The sequence below is a fragment of the Protopterus annectens genome, chromosome 11.part0, assembly GCF_019279795.1.
Source record: "Protopterus annectens isolate FY-2018-M chromosome 11.part0, PAN1.0, whole genome shotgun sequence".
NCBI lineage: Eukaryota > Metazoa > Chordata > Ceratodontiformes > Protopteridae > Protopterus > Protopterus annectens.
The window spans coordinates 113803204-113830455 of NC_056745.1; the positions used below are offsets into that span (position 1 = coordinate 113803204).

Below are 27252 nucleotides of genomic sequence, written 5' to 3' on the forward strand. Positions count from 1 at the left end.
CTCATCACTCATCAGACCCATCATAGAGTACAACGCCCCATTTGGGATGTACGTTACAAGACACCTGCAACAACTAGAAAGACCACAGAAGTACCTCACCAAGAGGATCACTGGCCTCAAACAGATGCCCTATGCAGCTAGACTGAAGAAACTCCAGCTGTACTCGGTTGCATACCGCCTACTCAGAGGCCTGACATAGAAGGCCATGTCCAACCCAGAATTGATGGACATGCTCCATCTAAAGAAAACCTTATCCCCTCGAGCCACATGCTCTAGGGGTCTAAACCTCACCACAACAATAAATAGGGCATGCTGAAGGGATAGATTCCTGTCCCAGAGACTCCCCTTGCTTTGGAACAATATTTCAGTCTACATTAGGCAGAGTTCCTCACTAACACTCTTCAAGAGAAATCTTGACGAGTGGATGGGAAACAAAGTTTACCCCCTGGGATCACTTCAGTGGCTCTACTGGACAGAGGCACAGGGAACTAATCTAAGGGGGTGGCGAAAGCCAACACATTTCTGGTTAGGCTTATAAATGCCTTTGGGCAGATAGCCTAGTACCTACCTATGAGCTACGCACTCGAGAGACTTGAACCTCAGCACTGAAATAAATAGGACATGCTGGAGGGACAGATTCATAACCCAGAGGCTCCTTTCACTCTGGAATAAAATCCCAGTCCAGGTTAGGCAGAGTCCCTCATTGACTCTCTTCAAGAGGAATCTTGATGAGTGGATGGGAGATTGTAGGTTTACCCCTGGGTATCACTTCTGTGTCACTGTTAGACACAGTATACTAACCTCGAAAAAGGGCATAGCACAATTCATTTAAAATGGGTGGCGAAAGCCAAATACACTCTGGCTAGGCTTATAAATGCCCTAGGGCAGATAGCCTAGTATGAACCTATGAACCTATATATTTACAAGGTCTTACAATTTGTGAAAGCAATGAGCCCAAGCCTGAACTCATGTTGCATAACATTTTAGTGCATGCTGATTTTTTAAAGGATACTTTTGAATTTCATGTATTTGTAGTGTTTTCCTCAAATTCACAACACAGTTTCTTTATTAATGCAATTCGTTTGATGCAAATGTGTTATTTTTGTTTATGTAGCAGATTGCTATTTCAAGCCTTTTGCCCAAATTCGCCTTTTAGAAAGAGCCAAAGTCTTGTCTGTTCACAGGAAATTGAGTCATAAGTTCATATTATGAATGTAATGTTGCAGTATTAAGCCAAGTGTTGCAATGATTTCAGCTTGTATTCCTATACTAAAGACACCAATTGTACCTCTCACCAGTTTGGAATTGTCTTCCTTGTTCATTGTTGCCAAAATTACAGAAAAAGTCAAGAAAGCCATTCTGGTTCAGCAGTAATTTGACACTTTACTTCCTTTGTCTCATGTGATCACTCTAGTCACTACATAGTGCAGCACCTGTTATTTGGATATACAACATCTTCCAATAAGGCTGCACGCATTCTTATCTGTAAATTATATGATAGCATGTTTTTCTGCCAAGTAATACTGCAGGTTATGTCTCATAACATACTTATATAGGTGAGTTATAATTTTATTAAAACTGTTTGGCTGTTAGCTCTGTTTCTAATTTAGGGATTCAGTTTTTATATCTTGCAACTTCAATACAGCTTATTCTGCATCATTCTTGTTAAATGTCTTGCTGCATTTCAGTCTCCATTTTAGTTGTGACAGTACCACGATTTCACACTACCATCATTACTGTAAATAGGCAACAACCTGCTCAGTCCCTTTAAGGGACTTTGCATAATATTCCTGAGAGTTGGCAGACAACTAAATCTTTTCCCTAGTCTGCAGTCATCTCAGGGAGAAATTTATAACAGTTTCACCCTTCATTGCCTTGAATGAAAACCAGGGTATATCAGCATCTTATGGGGATCCAGTGCAGCAAGTGCTGGCATTGGCTGGTACGTGACAGCTGGGTATGAGCACTCTTGTGCTTGTGGTGCAGGTCTGGCTGCATCAGAGGGGAAGCTATTGCTATTTTTTCCTACCTTACTGAGGAGTTTCTAATTTCGTGCTGATGTACTACTTAGCTCAGGCAGCTGAGTGACATACCAGTGGGAAAGGGGGATCAGTGCATGGAATACTGTACTTACACTGTGGGTAAGACTGTACAGTGTCTTTTCACGTTGTGTATGAACTTTAATGATTTGCTAAGAGAGAATGGCATACCAGTCCTGCTCTGTGATGCACAGCGTTTATGAATAGTGGCCTGAACCAGTTCATTTTCCCCCAAAATTACACAGGCAAATTGTTAAACCTTTTGCTGTTCTGTATTTATAGTGCGTTTCTGAACAGTTTATCTTTTGTTATTGATATGTGGCTCACAATTTTCTTCATTTGTTTTAATTTCCAGTATAGCTATCTGCTGTCAGCTGTATCCCAGAATCTCTTGTTTATTGTCTACTGCCACCTTCCCGACTTGTTTGACTTGCCTTTTCAGACCAGAGCTCCTCAAACATAGAAATTTGTAGTGCAAGCAATCAGTAGAAATGTGCAGAAAAGAGATCTAGGCATCATAATATAGAACTATCCTGACAGCTGTAGAAGGCTTTCTTGAATTCCATACCCACCGTCGTACCCAGTGCCTAATTTGCATTACATATGCATACATAGGTGGATGACACTTCCACTGTGATGTAGGTGACCCAAATTCAGTTAATGGCTTTGCTCCTTTTTTCTAGAAGGGATAAGGAATGTATGCTTGGATGGGATTGTATGGAAATGTCATTTACATGGTAGCTTGGCTAAAATGGCATAACATGTGAAGGCATAGGCATGGATTGTAAGGCCCTTTACATACCATCTTGTTCAATGTTATTGGTCATGCTAGAGAATGGAAGCTTTGTCATCTTCAGCTGAGGAAAGGGGTCTGGACTTCATTGTGGTGGGGGTTAAACTTCCAAGTGACATTACAGAGATGATTCTGCAGCATTGAGGGGAGCCATGTTCCTGCAGAGTTAAAAAGAGAGTACAAGCCAAATACATTTCTTAAAAAAATAAATAAATATATATTTGTCTGTGTGAACTCACAATCCAAATGGTCTAGTGGTGTTGGTCTCCACAAGTAACTGCTAGTCCTTCACTGTAAACTCCACCATTCCCCCAGGATAAAGGTGGCCTGTATGAAATACTGCTCTGCTTTCTTCCCTTCCCCAGCTGACTCACTAAGGATCACTTTTGTTAACGGAATCTGAATAGTGTGGATGCAGTTAGGGTTCCATATCTCTACACCATGGAGCCAAGTCTGCTCAGAGTTTTTTTTGTAAGTAAAAGCTTCTTTTCTTGTTTTCTGAGTTAGACTAACATATATGAGTGCCTGCAGTAATCAACATATATCCTAGAAAGATGGGAGCAACATCCAAGAGATCACTTTTTTACATTGTGTATAAATGTATATACATATATCTTTAGAAAGTGCTCCAAATGTAACTGTTCTGAATTCACCAGTGGAGTGTTTATATCCCCTAAGTCAGAAGAGTGAGGAAGGACGACACCATTGTGATGCAGAGATTGTGCAAATGTGCATCTTCACAGACTCTACACTAGTGATTATTGCTGTTTTGGACTTGACTATGGTGATAGATTCACATTTCCAGTAATCCACCTGCTCATACATAGAAGGATGTTACTCTCTTCTGCAAAGGGGAAGAAAGTCCTGTGAGATGCCAGAAGAATCATTTGGCCAGTTACTCACTTCAGCAGCTCTGGGCCAGTTTTCACCTCTATGCTAGACAAACACCAAATTGCATGGCATTATTCACAAAAAGGGTTCCAAAGACACCCTCATGAATACCCAATTAGGGTATTCAGCAACATGCATAAGAGCTAAATGGTGGCGAAGTACTGCCACCATCATTGATCTTGTTATACAGTGACTTGATATAACATCAGGCAGAGGGCACTGGGTATGCAGCTTGGCACATGCTCAGACCTTAACAAATCTTGATGTAAGTTAAGTAGCTGTAACTGCACAGAATAGTGTAGCTGTTTATCTTCCAGTGTTTTCAAGTTTCTGTGCTGGTGTGCTTGCATTGGTGAGTCACATGAGAGACTTCAGGTAGTGGTTGGATGTTAGTTTTTGGATTGTGTTACTACATCTTGCATTAAGTCTCATACTATTTATACATAGCAGTCCCTGCTTTTTTGAGTTGTGATCAGCTATTGTTGCTTCTGCTTTATGTTGTACCACTTTTGTGTCTGACAGCAGGATATTGTGAATCTGTTCTAACAAGAACCATGAAAATAGAGAAAATACATAGCTTTTGTTTATAAAAACTTAGGAAAATAAATAAAAGAGAGAGAGTTCAGGTAACATAAAGTATTTATATATACATTGTATTTATGCATACATATGCATAACCTAGTACTGAACCTGTTTACATTTCCATTTTTAAAGAATATGTTACGTTTCCATTTTTGTTTTTCTTTCGTAGGTGTAATTTTACTACTTCTGCATAAACTGCGTAAGATGAAATGGGAGCAGATGTGGAGATTGACAGCTGAGCGGGAGCTAATGAGCATGCTATCAACATCATTAGCTGATCAGGTAAATTTGTAAAAGTGTATACAGCTGATGCATCCCATATAGATAGGTAGTTCTTTGTTTCAGGTGAAAGAGATGGACTTGGGTAATGTCATCAAACCTCAGTGTGATGCATCCATGTACAAAATCTGTTGAGCCTGCTTGGTCTTTTAGTATAAAAGCAGACTCCGCACATAGATATTTCTGAAAAAAACTGCTGTCTGTGTAGTAGAAAAGAAAACTCGAGTTGTTTTCATCAACATCATAATGTTTAGAGAACAAGACAAGAATGAGTTCATCAGTTTAATGTCTGGTATGAGGGGACCACATTGCATCTCTTTCTTTCAGTGCATTATTAAGGTTTACATTTAATTAGAGCAATGCGCTAACCTTTAGTCTGTATATTTTTTGATTCAACTCCGTGTTCATGCTATACTTCTACAACACATTCTGCTCATATGACCATTTTGCTTTATATTCTTTTATTTTAATATTTGAGTAGTTTGGATCACTTTTGCCCCTTTATAGCTGCATCTTAGTTACAGATAAAATGAGCAATACAAATTAAGTATGTGGTAGACATCAAAGGTGAGTGTAACAGAAAGAAAGGTGCTTTCCCTTAATACTCAAAAGCCATGAAAGTGCAGACTGCGCAGAACACCAGACAGTCTCCTTAGACATTCTTGTTTAGCTCAGGGAATGCAGCACTGACATAAACTTGGATACAAGACAGAATGTAATCAATAAATGGCATTACTTTAAAAGCTGGTCAGTCAGATATACCTGTCTGTTAAATAATTCTATTACTACATCTGCATTTCCATGTCGCAAACAGACGTTTATTTTCATTGCATTGTACAATGAAGTAGAACGAAGTGCGGTCATGTGGTTCAGAATAGTATTTCAGATATTTTTGTTCCTTCATAAGTTCTTACTAAGCTTATGGCCAAAGGAGACCATTGAGAAGCTGATCCACATCACCTAGTACTGGTGGGAGCCTACCAGTGTACCCCATCAAGTAGCCTTTATCCACATATCCCTGTTGAAGGTTTCCCATCACCCATCAAGTCATCCATACTAGTTTTAAAGGTTGCTAAGGAATTACTCTGTTTGATAGGTAAGGGCTGCCAATTCCAGAAATGGAAGCTATATTGGATTAAGTATCTGTTACGGCATCTGGGGTTGATATGTCAGTCTAGGTTTATGTCTCTGGAGTGGGTGTTTGCTTTACCACTGGTTCTGTTTAGGTGAAGGAATGCAAACTATGCTGGGTCACTCAGAGCACAAAAGGATAAGTTGAGGTCTCTGCTTCCCTTGATATCTGTATAAAGCGAGCTATGCTCACTCAGTTTAAGAGTAAGACAAACTCAAAAGAAAGCCACCCTGGTGGAATCTGTAACAATTGGTTATACAAGAAAGGGAAAACATTTGGGCTAAGTGTAGGAGGAATAAAGCCATGCTTACTAACAGCCCCCTGACCAATCTAAATAGGCCATTAATACTTCACAGGCTAAATTTGAAAAAAAAAAATAGCTTCTCAGGCAAAGGGCAACCACAAAACTTTTTACGGCTATGTCTGTAACCTCAGGGAAAATACACAACAATGCATGGAACTTATTGTAAATGGCATCCTTCACACTGAAATGGAGGCCATTGTCAGACTTTTGGCTGACAGATTCAGCTCAAATTTTTCTCCCCACTCCCCATGTAATCCAAAAGAAATGACGTATACCACAGTCCCCCCAACAATTACTAAGGAACAGGTCGTCAATACACTTTCCAAGGCCAAAAACATTGCATTGATCGTCACCAATAACATCCTGGGATGTTTAATAAATAGCATCAAAAATTACCTCTCTAGTCTGCTTGAATCACTTTTCAACTGGAGTCATTGGTCAAGTTTTGTGCCCAAGGAATGGAAGATGGATATAGTCATTCTCCTGCACAAAGGAGGTCCAACCACTGATCTGGGCAACTACATGCCCATAAGTCTTACCAGCCTCGTATGTAAGGCCAAGGAAAAAATCATGGACATGATAAATGAGGACATAGGTAAACTGCAGGTGCTGGACCAATCACAGTTCGCTTTTTAAAGGGAGTTCATGCCTACTAAATCTGATGGAGTTTTTAGAGAGGGTCACCAAAGCACTGAATGAAAGTAAGACTGTGCACACAGCTTATCTCAGCCTGGCCGACTTTTGATGTAATACCCCAGTCGGGCATTGTAGACAAGCTCACTAGTTTAGATATAAACCCTTTTTATCACCCATTTGATAGCCAACTGGCTCACTGATAAGATCCAGGAGGTCAAAATAGGTGAGTCCACCTCCACGAAGAAGCCAGTCACTGGCAGAGGCCCTCAGGGCTCGGTACTGGGCCTGCTGCCTTTTGGCATATATTTATCTGAAGTGGAAGAAAATGCTGAAGGTTTATGACCGGCTAAGTTTGCAGATAATTGCAAGCCTGGAGATTATCATAGACTCCCCTTCAGATACTGGCATTCTTCAAAAAGGTCTGTCTCTGACTAACAAATGGCATTAAAGCCATGGCCTTCATCCTGTTGCTAAGAAATACATAATTGTACCCTTTGAGAAGTCAATCATCCTGGCTAATTACCATATTGATAATATGTCCCTCAGAGTCAACCCAATGGTCAGGGATCTGGGTATGTATGTCAACAGCAGCCTTATCCTTGACCACCACATGGCCACAGTGATGTGGAAATCCTTTTATGTTGCACAACTTATAAGTAAGGACATGGCATCTAGGTCCAAGGAGGTCAGTATACCACTGTACTCCACCCTTATCAGACCAGACATAAGAGTACAGTGTTCCCTTTGATATGAACCTGGTGCAGCATATGCAGCAACTAGAGGGACTGCAGAGGTTTCCTACAAAAAGAATACAGAGAGTAACAAATATGCCTTATGCAGAGTGCCTTAAAGTCCTTTCCCTCTTCTCAGTCTCCTACAGATTGTTTTAGGGTGATCTATGCCTGGCTTACAAGTAATCTGCAAACCCCACACTTATGAATCTCCTGCCTATTCATAAGTCAGAGCGTACCAGAAATACAAGGTCTAGGGACTTGTTTAGTCTGTGACTTAAACAGAACATGCTGGAGAGACAGATGTGTCCCAGAGACTGTACCTGCTATGCAACAGGCTTCTCATCTGTGTGAAGCTGAGTTTGTCTGTTACCCAGTTTAAGTACATCGTAGACCAGTGAATGTGGAATAGGAAGAAAATTTACACCAGACCTGGCACCCCATGTCCCTTATGGACAGAGGTAGCTTTTAAATGCCTGGCCCTCAATGTCCTTTTTGGATGCAGGACATCATTCTTTTGGGAAAACTTGGCTAGGCCTAGGAACAATCTATGCATCTGAGTCTGTATGACACTGAGTAGAGGGACAGAGCTTTTAAGTCTGAGAGTAGCTAAAGGTACAGAGATGCAAGGTATTTTGTGTGAAGAAAGATTGAGGTCTGTCAAGCTGCTTAGTGACATTTATGCCTAAGGGTATATTATATTCAGTGATGGGGCTTTTAAGCCACAAATGCCATTGTGTGAGGGGAGTGTACAGTCCTCGCAGGGAACTCCCTGTAGCATTATAGTGAGTGAACATTTCCAGTTGTTGAAGGGCACTGTGTTCAGGTTCAGTAATTTAGTGATTAGTGCACCAAGTAGCTATAGTACAGTCAGTCTTTCAGAGATGGATTGGTAGTTGAACTTTGATAATGTAGCGATACTGTAATCCAGGCTATGGGAGGATGTGATGAATCAGCAGATTTTGACAGACACTGCATGCTGTGATTGCTCATAATGGAAGAATTTTTTTCTTTCTTTGCTTTCTTTTTTAACTTTAGTGAGAGATAATAGGAACTGTAGTTTATGACCTGCAGGGAGTGAATTTTATTCCATAGTTTCTCTGGATGAATATAAAAGAAAGGGTATTATCAGGATGCAAGCCGGTACTTGCAACTCCTGGGAAGCCAAACTCCTATGCACAAGCTAAAAAAACAAAGTGGCATTTTGACTCCATTTTGCATCCTGTAAACAGGAAAATACATTTGTTCTTCTGCACTTAGTTACCTTGCTATTTAAATCAGTTTTGAGTAGTTTACTTTTTCTCCTTTTTACTGTGTATTCTCTGAATTTGAAGTTACAGCTATTAATAGAAGTAATTTTGCAGCTTGCATTGCATTTCAAGTTGTGGCTGTGTTGCATTTAGCTACTTAAATCAATTTTGAGTGGTTTTGTCCTTTTTCTGTACTTTCTACATTTGTACTTTTTTCTGAATTTGAAGTTATATCTGTTAATTGAAGTGGTTTTACAATTTACACTGCATTTATGACTTCCGTGGTGAGCAGCGGTAGCGTTGTTGCCTCACAGCAAGAAGTTTTCCCGTTCGATTCTCGGCTTGGGTTGGGAGTGCCTTCTGTGTGGAGTCTGCATATCCTCCCCACGGTCGAGTGGGCGTTCGAAAGACATGTGTTGAATGGGCATGCCTTCGTTGAAGGTTGGGTGTCGGGCTGGCAACTCGACACCATAAAAACCAACTGCCAATCATTAGCGGACCGGAGTTCCGCTGTGGCGACCCCTAACCGGGAAAAGCCGAAAGACAAACAAGACAAACATTGAGTTAATCAGTGTTGCTGCATTTATTTGTTGTGTTTTAGTCACTTTTCAAAGTTACAGCAAGCAAACAGTTTTTGCACCATGTGCAAGAGTCATCTAGGGATTGCAGTGGTTATCCTAGTGGGAGAAGGTTAATTGCTGCAGTTCTGGGAAAGATGAGCATTATTGGATAGAGGTTTAAGTGTTTTTCATTGGTTCTTTTGGTTTCCCCATTTATTTTATATAGTGCAGAGCTTTGCTTTGCTCATTGGAGTTGAAGCATGCACTACATATACATAGGCTCTTTCGGTTATAACTTTTTCCTATATAACCACCTCACCCATATCCTGTTAGTAAATAGACTCTTGATACATTCAGATGCAGCAAGCAGTGTGTAGCTGTATAACAAGCAAAGCCAAGCACCTAAAACCCTAAAAATAACTCATAGCAGCTCTACATTGTATAACTTAACCCACAGCAACTACAAGTAAGCTCAACACTGCTATTATGCAAGGTTCCCAAGCTGTGTTTATAACAGGTGCATTTAAACCCAAGTTACTTATTTATATAAACATACATTAATACATAACTAAACTACCCACCCTTTACCTGTTAACTATCTCAAAAGTCCGTAGATCTGTTTTATTAAGCTGTGCAACTCTGTGTATATCAAATGAAGTTCTGCTTCACAATGGACAAAATGAAAGGTCAGCCTACATGTCTCCCCTGTGTTGCCAACCTTACATTATTAGTTATACTAAAGCAGTGTAGCAGTTGCCTTATGCTTATGGATAATAAGCGTTAAACATAACTAACTTTGTGAGTGGTACTAATATTTAAAAGATATGGAGGCCTTACTCAAAAAAAAAAATGCACTGTGAACATCGCACTAACATGCAACGTACTGTGCACCCAACCCTGCTGATGCTGTAAAGAAATTACTACTAGACCTATAAAGATCAGGTCTCAGCAAAAATTAAAATAAAACAATCCCATTGCATAATTTCTCACCTTTAACAAAGAGCCACCATAGGGCAAAGGGCTTTACTTTCAATGCATCAGACCACACCAGGAAAAAAAAAATATTCTAGTGATTGGTGACTCCATAGTGATACAGATTCCCCACTTACTAGGCTGGTGAAATAACAGGATGACAGTGAGTTGTCTTTCAGGTGCCGGGGTCTCAGAGTTCTCAAGGTTCATGAGGACCCTTGCACTAGACAAATGTAACTACAGAATAGTAGTCGTGTTTGTGGTGATAAATGATTTGGTGTGAGGAACTCTGAGGGAGTGCAGGAGACATGTCTGAGCTCTCTCTCTCTCGCTGTCTGTGCATGTCACAAATGCAGGCAAGACCCTGACAGTGAGCAGAATCCTGTCTTCTCCTCAAATGATGCCTATGTACAAAGTAAAGATTATTACCTTAAACACTTGGCTAAACTGGTGTCATTCTAGGGGAACCCAGTACGTGTCAGCATAGAATGAGATACTTGAGAGTCCTACTTGCTTTGCAGGGGAGTGTCTTCATAATTGATGAGTAGTCCAGTTTAGCAAAACTGGATCAAATTATGGTGGTTGGCTCATTGCCAAAAGTCTAATCAGCAAACAGCATGATTTTTGTGGCCTTCATGCATTATTAAGGCATCCATATATGTGTAATCCCTAAAAAGATAGTTTAAATGCCCAGAAAGCACTGCCTCCATACTGTTCACTGTGCCTTCAGACCAAATGACAACAGTGATAGTATGTCAATATTTGTCAGAGACCATATCACCTCTAGACAGTTTTATGGAGAACCACAAACTGAACTTATCAAATTCCAAATCACACTAAATACATCAACTATCAGTTTATTGCCTGCTACAGGATGCATTCTGTGACCCCGGAAGTTCATATCAGGTTCCTAAATATACTGGGTGAATTCGCCATAAATAACTCCAGCATTATGGGAGAGAGACTATCTATCAGGTGACTTGAGTACCTACACCTCCAAAGTAGGATATGCACGGAACGTTTTAAATCTAAAAATGCATCACAACTCAAAGGACCTGATGGTTAGTAGCCCAACTGGAGAACAAAATTTACCTGACACTCTACTTAAAATATAATGTTATCTTGCGCAACCCCACTAATAACTACCTCTCTGATTGAAGTCAAACCAGAAGTTAGCAACCTTTTCCTTAAAACTGTCAAAACCCACTGGAACCAGTATGCCTGAATTCAAAGACTTCAAGCACACAAATCTCAAATTCTTTAATGAAGTCTTGAAATTCACTTACAACAACTTCACTCTAGACATTGCCTCAGCAGATAAATTTGCAAAGCATTTTTTTACCCACATAAATGTAAAGAATTGGCAGTCTCACATAGATCCAAATACAGGGTGAAATGTAAACAAATTATCCTGGTGGTCCACCAACATAAATTAAATTTGCACTAAAAGAAAAAAAAACATTACATTTAACAAAAGGACACATTATAACAGACCTGATTATAAATATTAAAAACCTCATTAAGCTAGATCCACATAAATTTTGTTTTCTGAAAGGTCAATCCTGTCTAATGAACTCAGTAAACTTCTTTAAAAAGGTACCACAAGCTGTTGACAGCAGTCACACTATATGCCTATAGCCTGCCTTGACGTACCATGGCATTTGCTACCATCCCCCATGCTAGCATAATTAAACTGAATGTGTTACAAATAGACCGTTATGTGGTAAAGATGGATAGCTAATTGATAAAAAGAACCCACACAGTGTAGGTGGCAGGGGTAATTTCGGAGAACATGAATGTGACTAGTGGTGTCCCTCAGAGCTCAGTGCTGGAACCACTTTTGTTCAGCATTTACTTCTATAACCTACAGACCTAAAATCCAAGACCTATGGCTAACCAAGTTTGTGAATGACTGCATACTGGCAGTCATTGTTGAATCCACCTGTGAAATTTGCACTTATAACTGCCTGATGTATTGAAAATGGGTTTAAAATCATTGCCACATTTGCCAGACAAACCATCTCACCAGCTTTTAGCATTACCAATATCTCCCATGAAACGGAAAAGGTAGTTGGAGACCTTGGAACCTGGGTTGAGGGGGTGCTCTTTCATTTGATCACCATTTAGCAGTGGTTGTCAGGAAATCTTTCTACTTGATGCAGCTGGTCACCAAGGGAGTATCATTCAGATCTGAAGATGTTATTGTCCACTTATATTCAGCACTGATCAGAAAAATTATAGAATGCAGTGCCCGCTTTGGGATACACCTCACCAGATGTATCAAACAGTTGGAAAGACCACAGGGGCTCCCAACATAGAGGATTACAGTCTTGAAATCCCTAAGCTACCAGAAAAGAGTGCCCATAATCCATTTCCTGTATTCTAATCACTCTAAGTCTTGTAAACATCCGTCAGCCATTTAATCTTTCTACCAGCAAAAGCTTTGGAAGTATTTTTATTTATTTTTTTATTTATTTAACATTTGTTAACCGGGAAAGTCCGACTTTGAACAAAGCCAATTTTCAGTGGAGGCCCAGGGAGAAATGCTCCAGACGTGCGTCTTTGTAACATGGCAGGAAACCGGAGTACCCAGAGGAAACACACACACAGATAGGATATGCAGAATCCACAAAGAAGGTAAGCCAGCCGAGGATCGAACCAGAGAACCTCTTGCTGTGAGGTGAGAATGTTACTGCTGCAGCACTGCACGCCATCCAGTGTATCTATTCCCAGTGCAAAGAAACATGTTTGTAATTATAATTAAGAATGTGCAAAGTTTCTAAAGTTATGGTATGATCATTTACATGTCTTTTATTTAAAAAACAGATTGCAAAGGAGAAACGAGTGCAGGAAGGATTACTTTTAGTTTTTTGGCCAGGATGGATGTATAAATTTTGAGATCAATATTAAAGAAGGCAATAGGGCTGTAGATTGAGGGATTGTTAAGCTATTTGTCCTGTTTATGGATAAAAATAGTTTGTGTAATTAAGATAAAGGTCAGAAGTATCGTTAGTGCTAACATGGTTATACAATTTAAGTAGAATTTTGCAGTGAATATTTGAAAAGGATTTAAAAAGTCCGCTGTGAAACCATCAGGTCCTGGCCATTTGCTAATTTTTAAACATTTGATAGAAGAAAGAATTTTAGAGTTAAATAGATGTGAATATATATCAGTTAAAATATTTAGAATCTCATCATAGGAGTTTATATCACTCTCATTAATAAGCAATTCTGAGATATTTGGGGGAGGAGTTTTTATAATTCTAGCCAACAGTTTTGAGAGCATTTGTGCTCACTCCAAACATAAGGTTAAGGTCTTAGATTAGTAGTGAGAAAGTCACTCCACTTATAAAGTGTGCAGTTCCTTTTCAGTGTCTATTTGCTGTTTTAACTCATAGTTTCTCACACCCTTTCTTATCACTCAAAACTCTAAACCTTCCTTATTCCTAACATATCTTGCTGCCTAAATAAATTTAGCATAACCCCGTGCTTCTTTTCATATAATTCTCTATTATTTTCTAAAATAGTACATCATTTTGTCCCATTACTGCTTCTATATTTATCAAAATCTGATCATGCTGCTATGTTAGCCATTTTAATTTCTTTACGCATCCACATAAACTTTTCTGTATTTTGTTTAAATGCCAACCACCACTCATTCAAAGGTATGTATAAATCACTCATTAAGTGGCTGTTCCACAATTGTTGTAGCTCCAAATTACAGTTCACAATCTATTACCAGTCATCTTTTTACTCTCTCCCGTAATAAATCTACTATTCTCTGCTTGTATGGCCAAGTGATCCAAGAAACTTATTGCAACCCCTGCTTTTAACTTCTAACTCTTTGAAAAGAAAAAAAATAATCTCTGTCCTTTACAGTCTCTCCCCTAAAAAATATTCTTTTTTTCTTGACCATCGCACAGTTGACCCATTTTTATTAAACTGAACATTGTTTTTAACATCCCCTAAGGCTTTCCTTGTTTTTTTGACATCACATCTCCTACTATAATTACCAAACCACCAACAGTAGCATATGGGGACAATATGGGAACAATTCCTCATACAGCTCTCCCTTCTCCTTTGTTATGTATGGTATTACACCTAATAATCTGTAACAATCCCCTCCTGCTAACAAAGCTACCATCTCTGCCCTCCCATGCTCGACAACTATCAAATCCAACATACTCACATAATCTTCCCTCCACAATACTGCAACCCCAGACATCTGTCTGCTACAAAATTCCGCACTCTTTTACCAACCCACATCTATTCCATTTGCTTTCTTTCATTTAATGTCTTGATTCTGCCTGCCATACCAGTCTAATACATACAACTTTCTTACATATTTCTTATACTAATAAAACTACAAAAACTGCTACCACTGTAAAAGGCTCACTTACTGTGTCCAAAGTAAAAAATTCCAGCAACAAATGAATATGAAGACACAGAGACAGCGGATATATCCAGTTCAAAACTTTTACTGCAGTGCAACAAACACAAGCGCTTTCACCAAACAGGCATCATCAGGTGTATTACAAAAACACTAACAAACACACCCCTATTTATACATCAAATTCAAATTTAAAACCACAGGTTTAAAGACACAATACATATAAAAAACATATAAATTTAATTTAAAAACATACATAAATAATACATACTAAAACTATACTTTAATACTTATAACTACCTTCTTAGGGGTCCCTTCTTTAATTTAGGTACTAATGGAACTGATTCATTAAGCCCATGTCCTACATCAGCCCTAAACCTCACTATCCATGAGGATTCCAAATCCGCAGTCTTAGCACGTATATCACCCTGCCTAACATTCTCATAAACCCTAGCAATTATTAAAAATTTAAAACCATGACTAGAGTCAGTACTTAAAACATGCTTCGCCAATGCACTAACCACATTGCCTTTATTCATATGGTAGATATGTTCTCTTATGCGTTCTCTGAAGGGACGGTCAGTCTTACCTATGTAAAACTTTTTGCATACAACGCAGTGAGCTAAATAAACAATATGTGAGGTATCACATGTAGCTGCTATTGTAAAATTATAACATCTACCTTGATCGGGATGTTCAGATTTGCAACTGCTGTCAATGTATACACACCAGTTGCAATGACCACATGGTTTAGTTCCAACTAAATGAGAATTCCTACTTGCATCCTTTGGGTAACACAACCTACTTCTCAGTGACCTACTGTTCTTGTATAAAAAACACGGCACTTCAGGTATGTGCCTAGAGATATCATTATCAGTTCTAAGGACACACCAGTGTTTTTTTGATAATATCCTTGTAACAATCTACATCACTAGTATAAGTAACTTTAAACCTCAAACAAATGTTATACTTACTTTATCGCCTCCTAACAAACTCACTATTACCTGTAGAAAAATGTGGTCTAGCTTTATTCATCCTTTTATCAAAAACCTTAACTGCATTGTTTTGGATAAGATATTCCTCATAACCTCTCTCTTTCAAACTCATCTTCACGTTATCAACTTCACCAATAAAATCACTATCCCTAGCATTTAATCTTGAAGCTCTATAAAACTGGTTGGAAGCCACACTGAACCCTGTCCCTATGTAATAAATGATTCACATGACAGTCTTTCCTGTGCAACTTAGTGTAAATAACACCAGTTTCATCCTTAATGACAGAAACATCCAAGAAATCCACTGCTAATTCTGAGGAATGAGATGTAAACCTCAAATAACAGGTACTGCTATTCACATATTCCATAAAGGAAGCAAATATATCAAGGTCTCCCTTCCACAAAATAAATAGGTTGTCCACAAATCTACGAAAAAACAAAACATGTTCATTGAATGGCCCATTAAATATGTGGTCATACTCCCAAACTACCATAACAGCCTTGGCGTAGCTATTGGCACAAGAAGTGCCCATAGCCACACCATTGCATTGCTTGTATATTTGCTCACCAAAAGCAAAGATATTATGCTCAAGCACAATCTCCAACAATTTCACCAACAATTGAACCTTGTTAGGGGTGTAATCTGTAAAACGCTGCAAAGATTGAGTCATCTTACTAAGGCCATCTAAATTGGGCATGACAGTCAATAAGGACACGACATCCATAGTAACAAAAACCACATCATCACTCAAACTATTAAAGACATATTCATGCAAGTCTCTGAGAAAATGTTCGGTGTCCCTTAATACATGTGTTAATTTATTAATACCTGATCTCAAATGTTTTTATATATATATATATATATATATATATATATATATATATATATATATATATTTATATATAGAGAGAGAGAGATAGTCTCAGTGCACCAATTTCTACCAGAAACAATGGGTCTAAGTGGTTAATTCGATGTTAAGTAGACTACCACCTATGTCGTAGCTCATGGCTACAGAGTTTTTACCAAAGGGGATGACAATGCACTTTTTGGCATTGAGCTCGAGGCCATGGCTTTGACACCAGGCATTCTCTGTGAGGCCCTTTTGTAGGATGTCCACATCATTAGGAGTTTTGATTATGTTCCTAGTTTGCAGTCATCTGTGAACTTCATTATCCAAAGACCTTCTGTGTTAGCCTGTACTTCAGAAAAGTAGATAGCAAACAGGAGAGGACCCAGGACTGAACCCTGTGGTACTCCACTTGTTACTGGTCTGAAGTTGGATTTGGAGTCTACTACTTTCACAGTGTGGGTTCTGTCAGTGAGCCAGTTGGCAACCCATCTTGTAACATAAGGATTTATACCTCATTTAGTGAGTTTATCTATAATTCCAGAGTGGTGGATGGTGTCAAAAGCCTTGGCGAGGTCTAGATAGGCTGTGTGAACCACCTTACCCTCGTCTACGGCTTTGGTGACTGCTTCAAAGAAATCTATCAAGTTTAGGAGACATGATCTGCCTTTTACAAGCCCGAACTGGGTGGGGTCCATAGTTTGTAGAATACCAATGTCTTTGTGCATAAGATCCATGATGATATGTTCCATGGCCTTGCAGGCCAGGCTCATTAGGCTAATGGGGTGGTAATTCCCAGGGTCTGTGGTGGCTCCCCCTTTATGGAGTGGGATAACTGTCGCTGTGCGCCATTCAGTGGGCACAAAGCCTAAGGTGAGGCTGTGATTGAACATGGTGCTTCGGTGGGGTGCCAGTTCATTCTGCCGTTCATTTAGAACACATCCTGGGATGTTGTCAGGTCCCATGGATACTGTGTTGGCTTTGGAGAGTGTGGTTTTTACCTGTGCAGCCATGATTACAGGAACTTTGTATTCTTCCGGTATAGAGATGGGCCCTTTAGGGGGTGGGGGGTGGGGTAAAGTTAGCACTGAACCTATCTGCCAGGAAATTGGCAATATCAGTTGGTTCTGTATATTTAGTGCCATTGTGCTATAACTCAAAGCAAATCTTAGTGTTGCCATTGAGTTTCTTGACATAGCTATAGAATGTGTTGTGGTAGTCTTTAGAATCAGTGGTGATTTTGTTTTTGTAACTAGCTTTGGAGGATATTATGAGGGATCTCAGCTTCTTACTGAGGCTGACCAGGGAGTTCCTCCAGTCATGGGATTTTACTCTTTTTTTGCAACAGTTTCTTTCTTCTGTTGTAGACTTTGTTTATGGCAGGGGACCACCAGATTGGCTTCCATTTTTTGATGGATAGAATCTTGGTTCTGTTAAGGATAGCACGATCCATGCACTTGTGTAAGTGCTTATAAAGTGCATTTGTGTAGGATTCAGCAGTCGTACCTCTGTTGTCCATTTGCATGGGTGTCGTGAAGTTTGCCATTTCTGTCTTAAGAAGAGTGAAGTTGGCTTTGGAGAAAATTTTTACGGTGGTTTCTCTAATGGGGGGTGGGGGCGGGATGTGGATGTCTAGGGTGATTAGCTTGTGGTTGGATCTGACCAATGAGGAATTGACCTCTGGTGTGGGACACTGGTCGCCCATGTTGCTAATGACCAGGTCTAGGATATTGCTGCCCCTGGTGGGGGTGTGGATAAGTTGATCCAAGGCATTGGAATTTATGAATTCCAGAAAATGTTGAGCAAAAGAATTGGTACATGAGTAGTTTTCCCAGTTAATGGTGGGGTAGTTGAAATTGCCCATTATTAGGGTGTTGGGTTGTATCCTAATATTTTCCAGTGTATGAAGAAATGAGGAGTGGGAATCCTGGGCATGGCGGGGGATCTGTAGCAAGTTACATTTTGGATTGCGGTCTTGCCCAGAGTTAGTTGCACTTGGATAATCTTAGATGCATTATGCTGAACAACTAGCCTGGAGATGTGGATATCCTTAATGAATATGGACATGCCTCTGTCTTTAGTGTTTCAGTCCAGGTTACGTGGCCAAAAGGTGTGGTATGAATTATAGCCTGGTAATGCAGGGGTGCTCTCTGGAGCCTTGATCCAGGTCTCTGTCACTGCACAGATGTTGATGTTCTCCATTTTAAGGAGTGCCTCGATTGAATGCATTTTGAGGTGTAGACTTCTAGCATTGAGTAGCATTATCCTCAGATTTTGCTTGCTTGTACCTGTTAAGGTGGTAAATTTGTCATTTGAACCTTGCCTAAAAAAGGCACTGTAGGCGTGGCAAATGCCTTAGCCAGTATCCAGAATCCCAAGGGCTGCAGGTGCAGGCCATCTCTGGCAAAGCATAGTGGTCTGTCGATCATGTCATCCCAGGCAGACAGATACTGGATCCCCTTAGAATGACACCAGAAGCTTAGCCAGTTGTTGAAGTCAATCATTTTGTCCTTGTACTGTGGTATAATTCTGGGTGATGGCAGGATGCTACTCAGGGCTAGGGTCATACCTGCCTGGGCTAGATGATCATAGAGCTCCTCCATGTCTCTCTTCATGTAGTCCAGGGAAGTACGTTTCAGGTCATTCACACCAACATGGACAATGACAGAGTCATATTTGTACTTGTTGTGGAGTGACCTGAGTGCGTGTATTATGTGACGGATCCTGGCACCTGACAGGCAGCTGACAATAACTTTCTCCTTGTTTAGCCTGGTGAGTGGAACATCAGTGTGCCTGATTATAGAGTCACCTATGACTAGAGTGTTGGGTATGTTGTTATGCCTTATGGGCTGTGGTTGAGTGGCTCACTGAGTTTGTGGGCTGTGTGTCATTTGGGTTGTGTTGGGGGATGGAGGTTGCTTGCATTTCTGCTTTGGAGGTCTCTGTTGCTTGAGCAGATTTTTATTGAGAGCCTCCGTGAATGTAGGTGTGTGTTTTGTGTTTCTGTGTGTGTGTTTTGGTGGTGTAGGTTTTGAGGTACTATGTGATGAGTGTGGTGTGGTGCAAGTGATTACCTTCTCTTGATTGTTTAGTCCAGTCTTGGGTGAAGAGAGCTTTGCTTCCAGTTTGGCTATATAAGTGCAGCTCTCACAGGTTGTAGCGTTGAGTGGTAGGAGGAGAGTGCTGTCTGTGTACATGAGGCAATTGCTACATTGCCCCAAGATGCCCAGATTCATCAGACCCTGTTCCAAACCTAGCTTAGTAACCTCCTTCTCCATTACACTCTACTGCTTCCTTGCCCATACTTTCAGCTTCATCATCCACAAACTCCCCTTCTCCTTTAATGTTTTATAAACTTTTTCCATTCCATTGGAGAAGTCTGCATTCAACAAGTTATTCTCTGGGCTTTTTCAGGATATCCCTATCCCTATCCCTGTCTCTATAGTATAGTTTATTTAGATCCCCCCAGTAAGGGGTATATGCATTGCCTTCAAAAGGCCTTTTTTTTTTTTTTGTAACTTAATTTTTGAAGTATTTAATTCCTGTGCCTGCTGTAATTTTATCGTGCATTTTCCCTTTCCTGTCTTGTGTGCATGTGTTTTAATACTAGGCAGCTGAATACTTTTAATAAAGTAAATAAATAACTAGACCATGACCAACACTTCACAAATACTGGGACCTCTGATAGCCAGCCAGTGTAGCCCTCAAAGAACTGGTATAATATGATGGTGTCAGGATGCTACCACAAGTAACAGAGTAGCAGAGTTCTGGACTAACTACAGACAGTACAGTTCTGAGACAGGTAGCATCTTGTAAAGAGTGTTACTGTAGTCAAAGCATTAAGAGACTGACATTCAGAAACGCAGGGAGATGTGCAGGTGGTGTAAGGTGCTTGGTCCTTAAAAATTAGTCTGTGTTTCAGAACCAACCCCTACATTTTATACCTCGACACAAATTCCAGTTTGTCATTGCAGTAAATCACTGTCGATAAAACTGGAACAACACAGTCCTCTGCAATACAGTGTAATTCGTTATGGGAATAGTGTTGGAGGTGTCAACAAATTACTAATCATTCATTCATGACTGCATCCAGATCTTTATCAGTTCTTGTGGAGGGTGAGATAAAGTTATGACATTGTAAACCTCTTCCAGAAGAAGTGTGCATGTATTGAGCAAGGGACTCTTAATGGAACCCCGTGGAACAGCACAACTGAGGGGATTAAGCAAAAGAAAACCAAAAAGTAAAAAGGTCACACAGGCAAACCAAATAGTAAAAACTACAAGAAAAACCTAGCCAAGCTAGCATTTTCACTGTGTAATACCTTAAACCTTCTGGAGTGATGAGGCCCACGTGACATATGCAAATGAGTCCTTAAGGGCATCAATATGGCTTCTGAATGTCCATGACTTTTTTGCTTTTTACTTCTTTTTAAGTCTTTATGGACAGATTCAGGCCAAAAAAGCCAAACGCCACTAGCTGTGAACATTAAGGTATCACACGGGTGATCATAAAGTAAAAACACTAGCTTGGCTTGTTTTTTTTTTTTTTGTAGTTTTTACTAATTGGTTTGTCTATGACCTTTTTACTTCTTGGTTTTGTTAGATGGGATATTTTGCAGACACCTTAATGGTTATGGATATCAGCTGGGTTTAAAGACCCTTTTGTAGAGTGTAGCCAAACATTCCACTTAATGTTGTGCTGACGAGGTCATAAGAAGGCCGAAATGTGCATGAATTAACACCCGAAATTACTGTCTGCACTCAACTAGGCAGGCAGAATGCAAACCAGTCAATGATGTCTATGCAATGTTGCAGTCACAGGTTCATAGGATCATACTAGGCTATCTGCCCTGGGGCAATTATAAGCCTAGCCCGATTCTGTATGGCTTACGCCACCCCTTGATTTGAGTACACTGTGCCCTTTTTAAGGTTTAGTTTACTGTGCCTCTGTCTAATAGTGACACGGGAGTAATCCCTGGGACAAACCTACGATCCCCCATCCACCTATCGAGATTCTTCTTGAAGAGATTCAGTGAGGTGCTGTGCCTCACATGAAATGGAATTCTATTCCAGAGCGAAGGGAGCCTCTGGGTTATGAACCTGTCCCTCCAGCAAGTTCTATTTATTTCTGTGCTGAGGTTCAAGTCCCTCGAGCGTGTGGCTCTAAGGGATTTAGATTTACTGAGGTGCAGCATGTCCATTAATTCTGGATTTGACATAGCTTTGTATGTCAGGCATAGATTGCCTCGAAGTAGGCGGTATGCAACTGAGTAGAGCTGTAGTTTTTTTAACCGAGCAGCATATGGCATCTGTTTGAGACCCTTGATCCTCTTGGTGAGATACTTTTGGGGTCTCTCTAATTGCTGCAGGTGTCGGGTAAGGTACATCCCAAAAGGGGCATTGTATTCTATGATGGGCCTGATGAGGGCTGAATAAAGGGGCACGATTACCTCTCTTGATCTAGATGTGAAACTTTTTGTGATGAGGTGGGCTATAGAGAAGGTCTTTCTAACCACTTTGGCAATGTGGTTTTTAAAGGAGAGATTGCTATCAACTTGGGTCCCCAGGTCCCTAATAACTTTCTCTGTACTTAATGGGTTTCCGCCTATGTGGTAATTTGTGGGCACATTGTTTTTGCCAAAGGGTATGACTATACATTTTTTGGCATTTAGCTTTAAACCATGGCACGGGCACCAGTTATCTGTCTCTGTGAGACCTTTTTGAAGGATGTTTGTGTCAGCTGGAGAGTCGATTATGGTGCCCAGTTTGCAGTCGTCTGCAAACTTGGTGAGCCATAGTCCTTCCACGTTTGCCTGTACCTCGGAAAAGTATATACCGAACAAGAGTGGTCCCAGGACAGAACCCTGTGGGACACCACTTGTGACCGGTTTCGAGTCTGACATGGCTCCAGCAACTCTCACTCTGTGGGTTCTGTCTTTGAGCCAGTTTGCGACCCATCTTGTGACATAGGGGTTTATATTTAAGCTGGATAGCTTATCTATGATGCCCGAGTGGGGCATTGTGTCAAATGCCTTTGCAAGGTCCAGATAGGCTGTGTGGACTACCTTCCCTTCATCTATGGCTTTGGTGACTGTTTTGAAGAAGTCATCCAGGTTCAAAAGGCAGAATCTGCCCTTGACAAAGCCGAACTGGGTAGGATCTAGTGTGTGTAGGTCCCCAATGTCTTTGTTTATGAGCTCCATGATGATCCTCTCCATAGCCTTGCAGACTAAGCTAGTCAGGCTTATGGGGCGATAGTTTCCAGGGTCCATAGAGGCTCCACCTTTGTGGAGTGGGACCACTGTTGCTGTACGCCATTCTGTGGGCACATATCCTGTAGTGAGGCTGAGATTGTATAGCTGTTTTATTTGAGGGATTAGTTCCTCTTGGAGCTCATGTAGGATGCAACCTGGGACGCCATCTGGTCCCATGGAAGCAGTGTTTTTTGCTTTGGAGAGGGCAGCCTTCATCTGAGCATCAGAGATGTTTGGGAGACAGCCCTCTGCCGGGATAGATATTTGCTCTTTTGGGGGGGAGGGGGTGGAGAAGTTTGCACTGAACTTGTCTGCCAGGATATTGGCGATGTCTGTGGGTTCAGTGTATTTTTTGTCGTTTCGAATCAACTCAGAACAAGTCTGGGAGTTGCATCCCAGGTTCCTAACATAACTGAAAAAAGCCTTATGATTGTCTTTGGTGTCCTGTGCAATTTTTCTCTTGAAGCTGGCCTTGGAGGATTTTATGAGGGATCGTAATTTTTTGCTAGTACTGATCAGAGATGCCTTCCCTATTAGGGATTTTGCTCTATCATGTAGTAGCTTCCTCCTTCTGTTGTACAGTTTATTTATGGCAGGGGTCCACCAGACTGGATGCCTGCCTTTGGATGACTGGGTCTTGGTTTTGTTTGAGATAGCATGATCCATGCATTCCTGGAGATGTCCGTAGAATGCGTTTATATAGGATTCTGCAGTTTGGGACGTAGTTTCCACTGGCCCTGGGGCCTTGAAGGATTCCACTTCGGTTTTGGGAAGTGAGAAGTTCGCTTTTGAGAAGTTTTTCACTGTGGTTTTCTGGGCTGGGGATGGGGTCGGGATGTGGACATCCAGTGAAATTAATTTATGGTCTGATCTTACCAATGAGGGATATACTTCTGGTGTGGAGCATAGAGTCCCCATGTTGGTAATGATCAGGTCTAGTATGTTGTCCCCTCTTGTGGGAGTGGTGACTAGTTGTTCCATAGCATTTGAGTTTATAATTTCCAGGAACCTTTGGGCTAAGGTGCTAGGCCTTGAGTAGTGCTCCCAGTCAATGTTTGGGTAGTTGAAGTCACCCAATATAATGGTGTTCAGAGAGATCTTCATGTTCTCCAATGTTTTCAGGAAAGCCGAGTGGGATTCCAAAAGGATCCCATGATCAGTTAATTTGAAAGCTTGTGAGCTCTGACTTGTCCATGAAGAGTTCACAAGACACTCCTCAGGTTTATTTCAGTACTGTGTCAGGACAGAAAACTAGATTGGAATGAGTTATAATTATTGTTACTTTTGAGATATAGCTCCATTTGTGCATTAACCACCTTCTGTAAAATCGTTATCACTAATCATTCCCTGATGCAGTGGTACATTTCATATAGGAGGTGTAGATCATAATAATTCTTAAAGGCCTGTCTCTGTGGCATAAAGATAAAACCCTGTCTGTATCCCAGATAACTGAAGTTTGAATAACAGTTTCAGAAGAGCCGGGGAGAGGAGGGGAGAGTGAGCTTTTGACACTAGCTAGCCCATCGCTGAGGGAGGAGAATGATGATTTCTCCTGCTTGAATGTCACCATGCAAGCAAGCAGAAACTTACATAGCTTAATGAAATCATAGATATTCCAAGGCCACTGCGTCTCATGATAATTCTCGCCTTGATAGTTCCCTATGTCAGGCAGTGCTTCCTTTCCCGGAGTAAATTTGTGGATACCCATCCAGTCATTTAATCTCTGTTTAAATGGAAGATAGTATGTGATGCTGCTTAACAGCAAAGGAAGTTTATTTCAGAAGCATGGGAGGCACTGGATTATAAACCTTCCTCCATCGTGTTTATTCATCTGTCCCTGGTTCTAGTATTGGTGGAGATACTGGACTTGCAGAGAAAGAGAAGGTCCATTTCCCTTCAAAAGTCCATAGTCTATACATAACACAAGCAAAAAGCAGTGGGGAATTAAAGAAGTAAGGAGAGTGGGATTTTTAGATTCAGATCCTTAAGGACAGTAACAGCCATACAGAATATTTATAATGGAGAAAAGTGATTCAGCTGATAGGGATGACTGCATTTAGGGGGTACAGTGAATAGTCAAGAAGAGGCGGGAATTTACTGGAGAAAATTGGCAAAGGAAACCAGTGTATTGGGAGTAAATATCTAGAGAGGGAAAGGTAATAAAATAGGAAGAGGCCAAAAGGCACCTGCATTGCAGGCAAGAAACTGCCTTCACTAAGTAAAAGACATGCTCTCTTAGAATATTTAGATGAATGTAGAATATAAGGTGCTATTAAAAGAAATAATTAATAGAGTATAAAATATTGCATGGTAACTATATGAATCGGTCAGGGAGTTTAGAAAAGATTGGGAAGAGAGATTGAATAAAGCAGTTCATAATGAAACAATGGGAGGACATATGTATGGCTCCCAAATATGCAACAGAGTTTGGAAGGATTCGGATTTATTCTTGGAAATATTTCCTCAGGTAAATGGCAAATATTGGAGGTGTGATTGGGAAGATAGAGGTAACTGGGAGCATGTGTGTTTGGAGTTTAACGAGTTGACAGACTTCAAAAACTCCATACAGAGTACAGTGTACACTTAGAAATATTGGGTGAGCAAATGGGTATAACTAAGGAAATTATTATTAGTATATTTCTTTTTGAGTTAGGATCCAGGATTGGAATAGCCCAGACATAGTAAAGCCTTTTTAAGTTTAATTCTGGTGGCTGCCAAAAAAAGCAATTAATAGAAAGGGGAAATCAAAGTCTACCAACTGTATTTAAAGCAGTGAATATTGTAACAGAGAGAAAAGAACTGGAAGTGGGATCTTGGGTAAGAGCAAATTACATAGAAAAAATGGAAATTGTGGGAACAGTACATACAGAACAATGTTTTGGAGGAAGGAGATTTAAGGGAAGGCAGAAATTGCTCAATTTATGTAATGTTGAATTAGAACATATGTGATGTATAAGGTTTGTACCTGAACATATTAACATGGTTTGTTTTAATTCATATAAATGTTTGCTCTGCCTATATCTTAAGTGATAATTCAGTAAAGGCGTTGAAAACAATTCTATAGTCTAGACCGCAAAGCTGTCTCCTTTGTAATAAAAATCAACTTGGTAACCTCAGATAACCTTATAACAGGAAATATTCCAAAGCAACTACATCTTATTAAACAATACTTTTTCAAAATTCAGTGACATTCTCAACCCTGAGTTCAAAGCAACCTATGTGGAACTTTTCACAAAGACCCTATAAAACCATGTAAATGCCTGTATAGAGGCTGCTGTTCTTACTAAAAATAAGTCCAAAGCAAATTCTAAAAACAAACCACATTGGTGGAATCCTAACCTTTAATAGGGTATATAACAAAAGGAAAAAAAGCTTAACAAGGCCCTTTAATAGGGTAAAACCATAAAACAACCCCAAAGGTTTCTAATTCCTGTGCCTGCTGTAATTTTATGTGCATTTTCCTTCCTGTCTTGTGTGCATGCCATGTTTTAATACTAGGCAGCTGAATGCGCAATAGTAAATAAATAACTAGACCATGACCAACACTTCACAAATACTGGGACCTCCATTAGCCAGCCAGTGTAGCCCTCAAAACTAGTATAATACAGTGGTGTCAAGTGCTACAAGTAACAAGTAGCAGAGTTCTGGACTACTACAGACAGTACAGTTCTAGGGCCGGTAGCATCTTGTAAAAGTGGCCACTGATCAAGCTTCAAGACTGACATTTCAAACGCTTGAGGAGATGTGCAGGTGGTGCTCAGGTGCTTGGTCCTTAAAAAAGTCAGTCTGTGTTTCAGAACCAACCCCTACATTTTATACCTCGACACAAATTCCAGTTTGTCATTGCAGTAAATCACTGTGATAAAACTGGAACAACGATCCCTCTGCAATACAGTGTAATTAGTTATGGGAATAGTGTTGGAGGTGTCAACAAGTACTAATCATTCATTCATGACTGCATCCAGATCTTTATCGTAGTTCTTGTGGAGGTGAGATAAAGTTGCGCGTGTAAACCTCTTCCAGAAGAAGTGTGCATGTATTGGTAGGGACTCTTAATAGGAACCGTGGAACAACAGCACAACTGAAGTTAAGCAAAAGAAAACCAAAAAGTAAAAAAGGTCACACAGAGCAAACCAAATAGTAAAAACACAAAGAAAAAGCCTGTAAGCTAGCATTTTCACTGTGTAATACATAACCTTCTGGGTGATGGGGCCCACGTGACATATGCAAATGAGTCCTTGGGGCATCAATATGGCTTCTGAATGTCATAAGCTTTTTGCTTTTTTACTTCTTTTTAAGTCTTTATGGACAGATTCAGACAAAAAGCTAGCGCCACCTAACTGTGAACATTAAAAGGTATCCTGCGGGTGATCATAAAGTAAAAACACTAGCTTGGCTTGTTTTTGTGATTTTACTAATTGGTTATCTATGTTCTTACTTCTTCAATTTTGATAGATGGGATATTTTGCAGGCTATGTGGTTATGGATATCAGCTGGGTTTAAAGACCTTTTTGTAAGTGTAAACATTCCATAATGTTGTGTAGCGAGGTCATAAGAAGGCGATATTGCATGAATTAACACGAGTACTGTCTGCAC

General features: G+C 40.2%; 1 protein-coding gene across 5 annotated transcripts in view; it reads left to right on the top strand.

Annotated features, from left to right (window-relative positions):
* The window catches only part of LARGE1 (LARGE xylosyl- and glucuronyltransferase 1), a 2030740-nt gene that overhangs the window by 1589983 nt on the left and 413505 nt on the right, over positions 1-27252 (top strand). For all 5 annotated transcript variants that reach the window (XM_044087485.1, XM_044087484.1, XM_044087487.1 and 2 more), the window contains one exon: positions 4475-4587. In XM_044087485.1, the coding sequence (XP_043943420.1) occupies positions 4475-4587 (113 nt within the window). The remainder of the gene's footprint in view (positions 1-4474; positions 4588-27252) is intronic.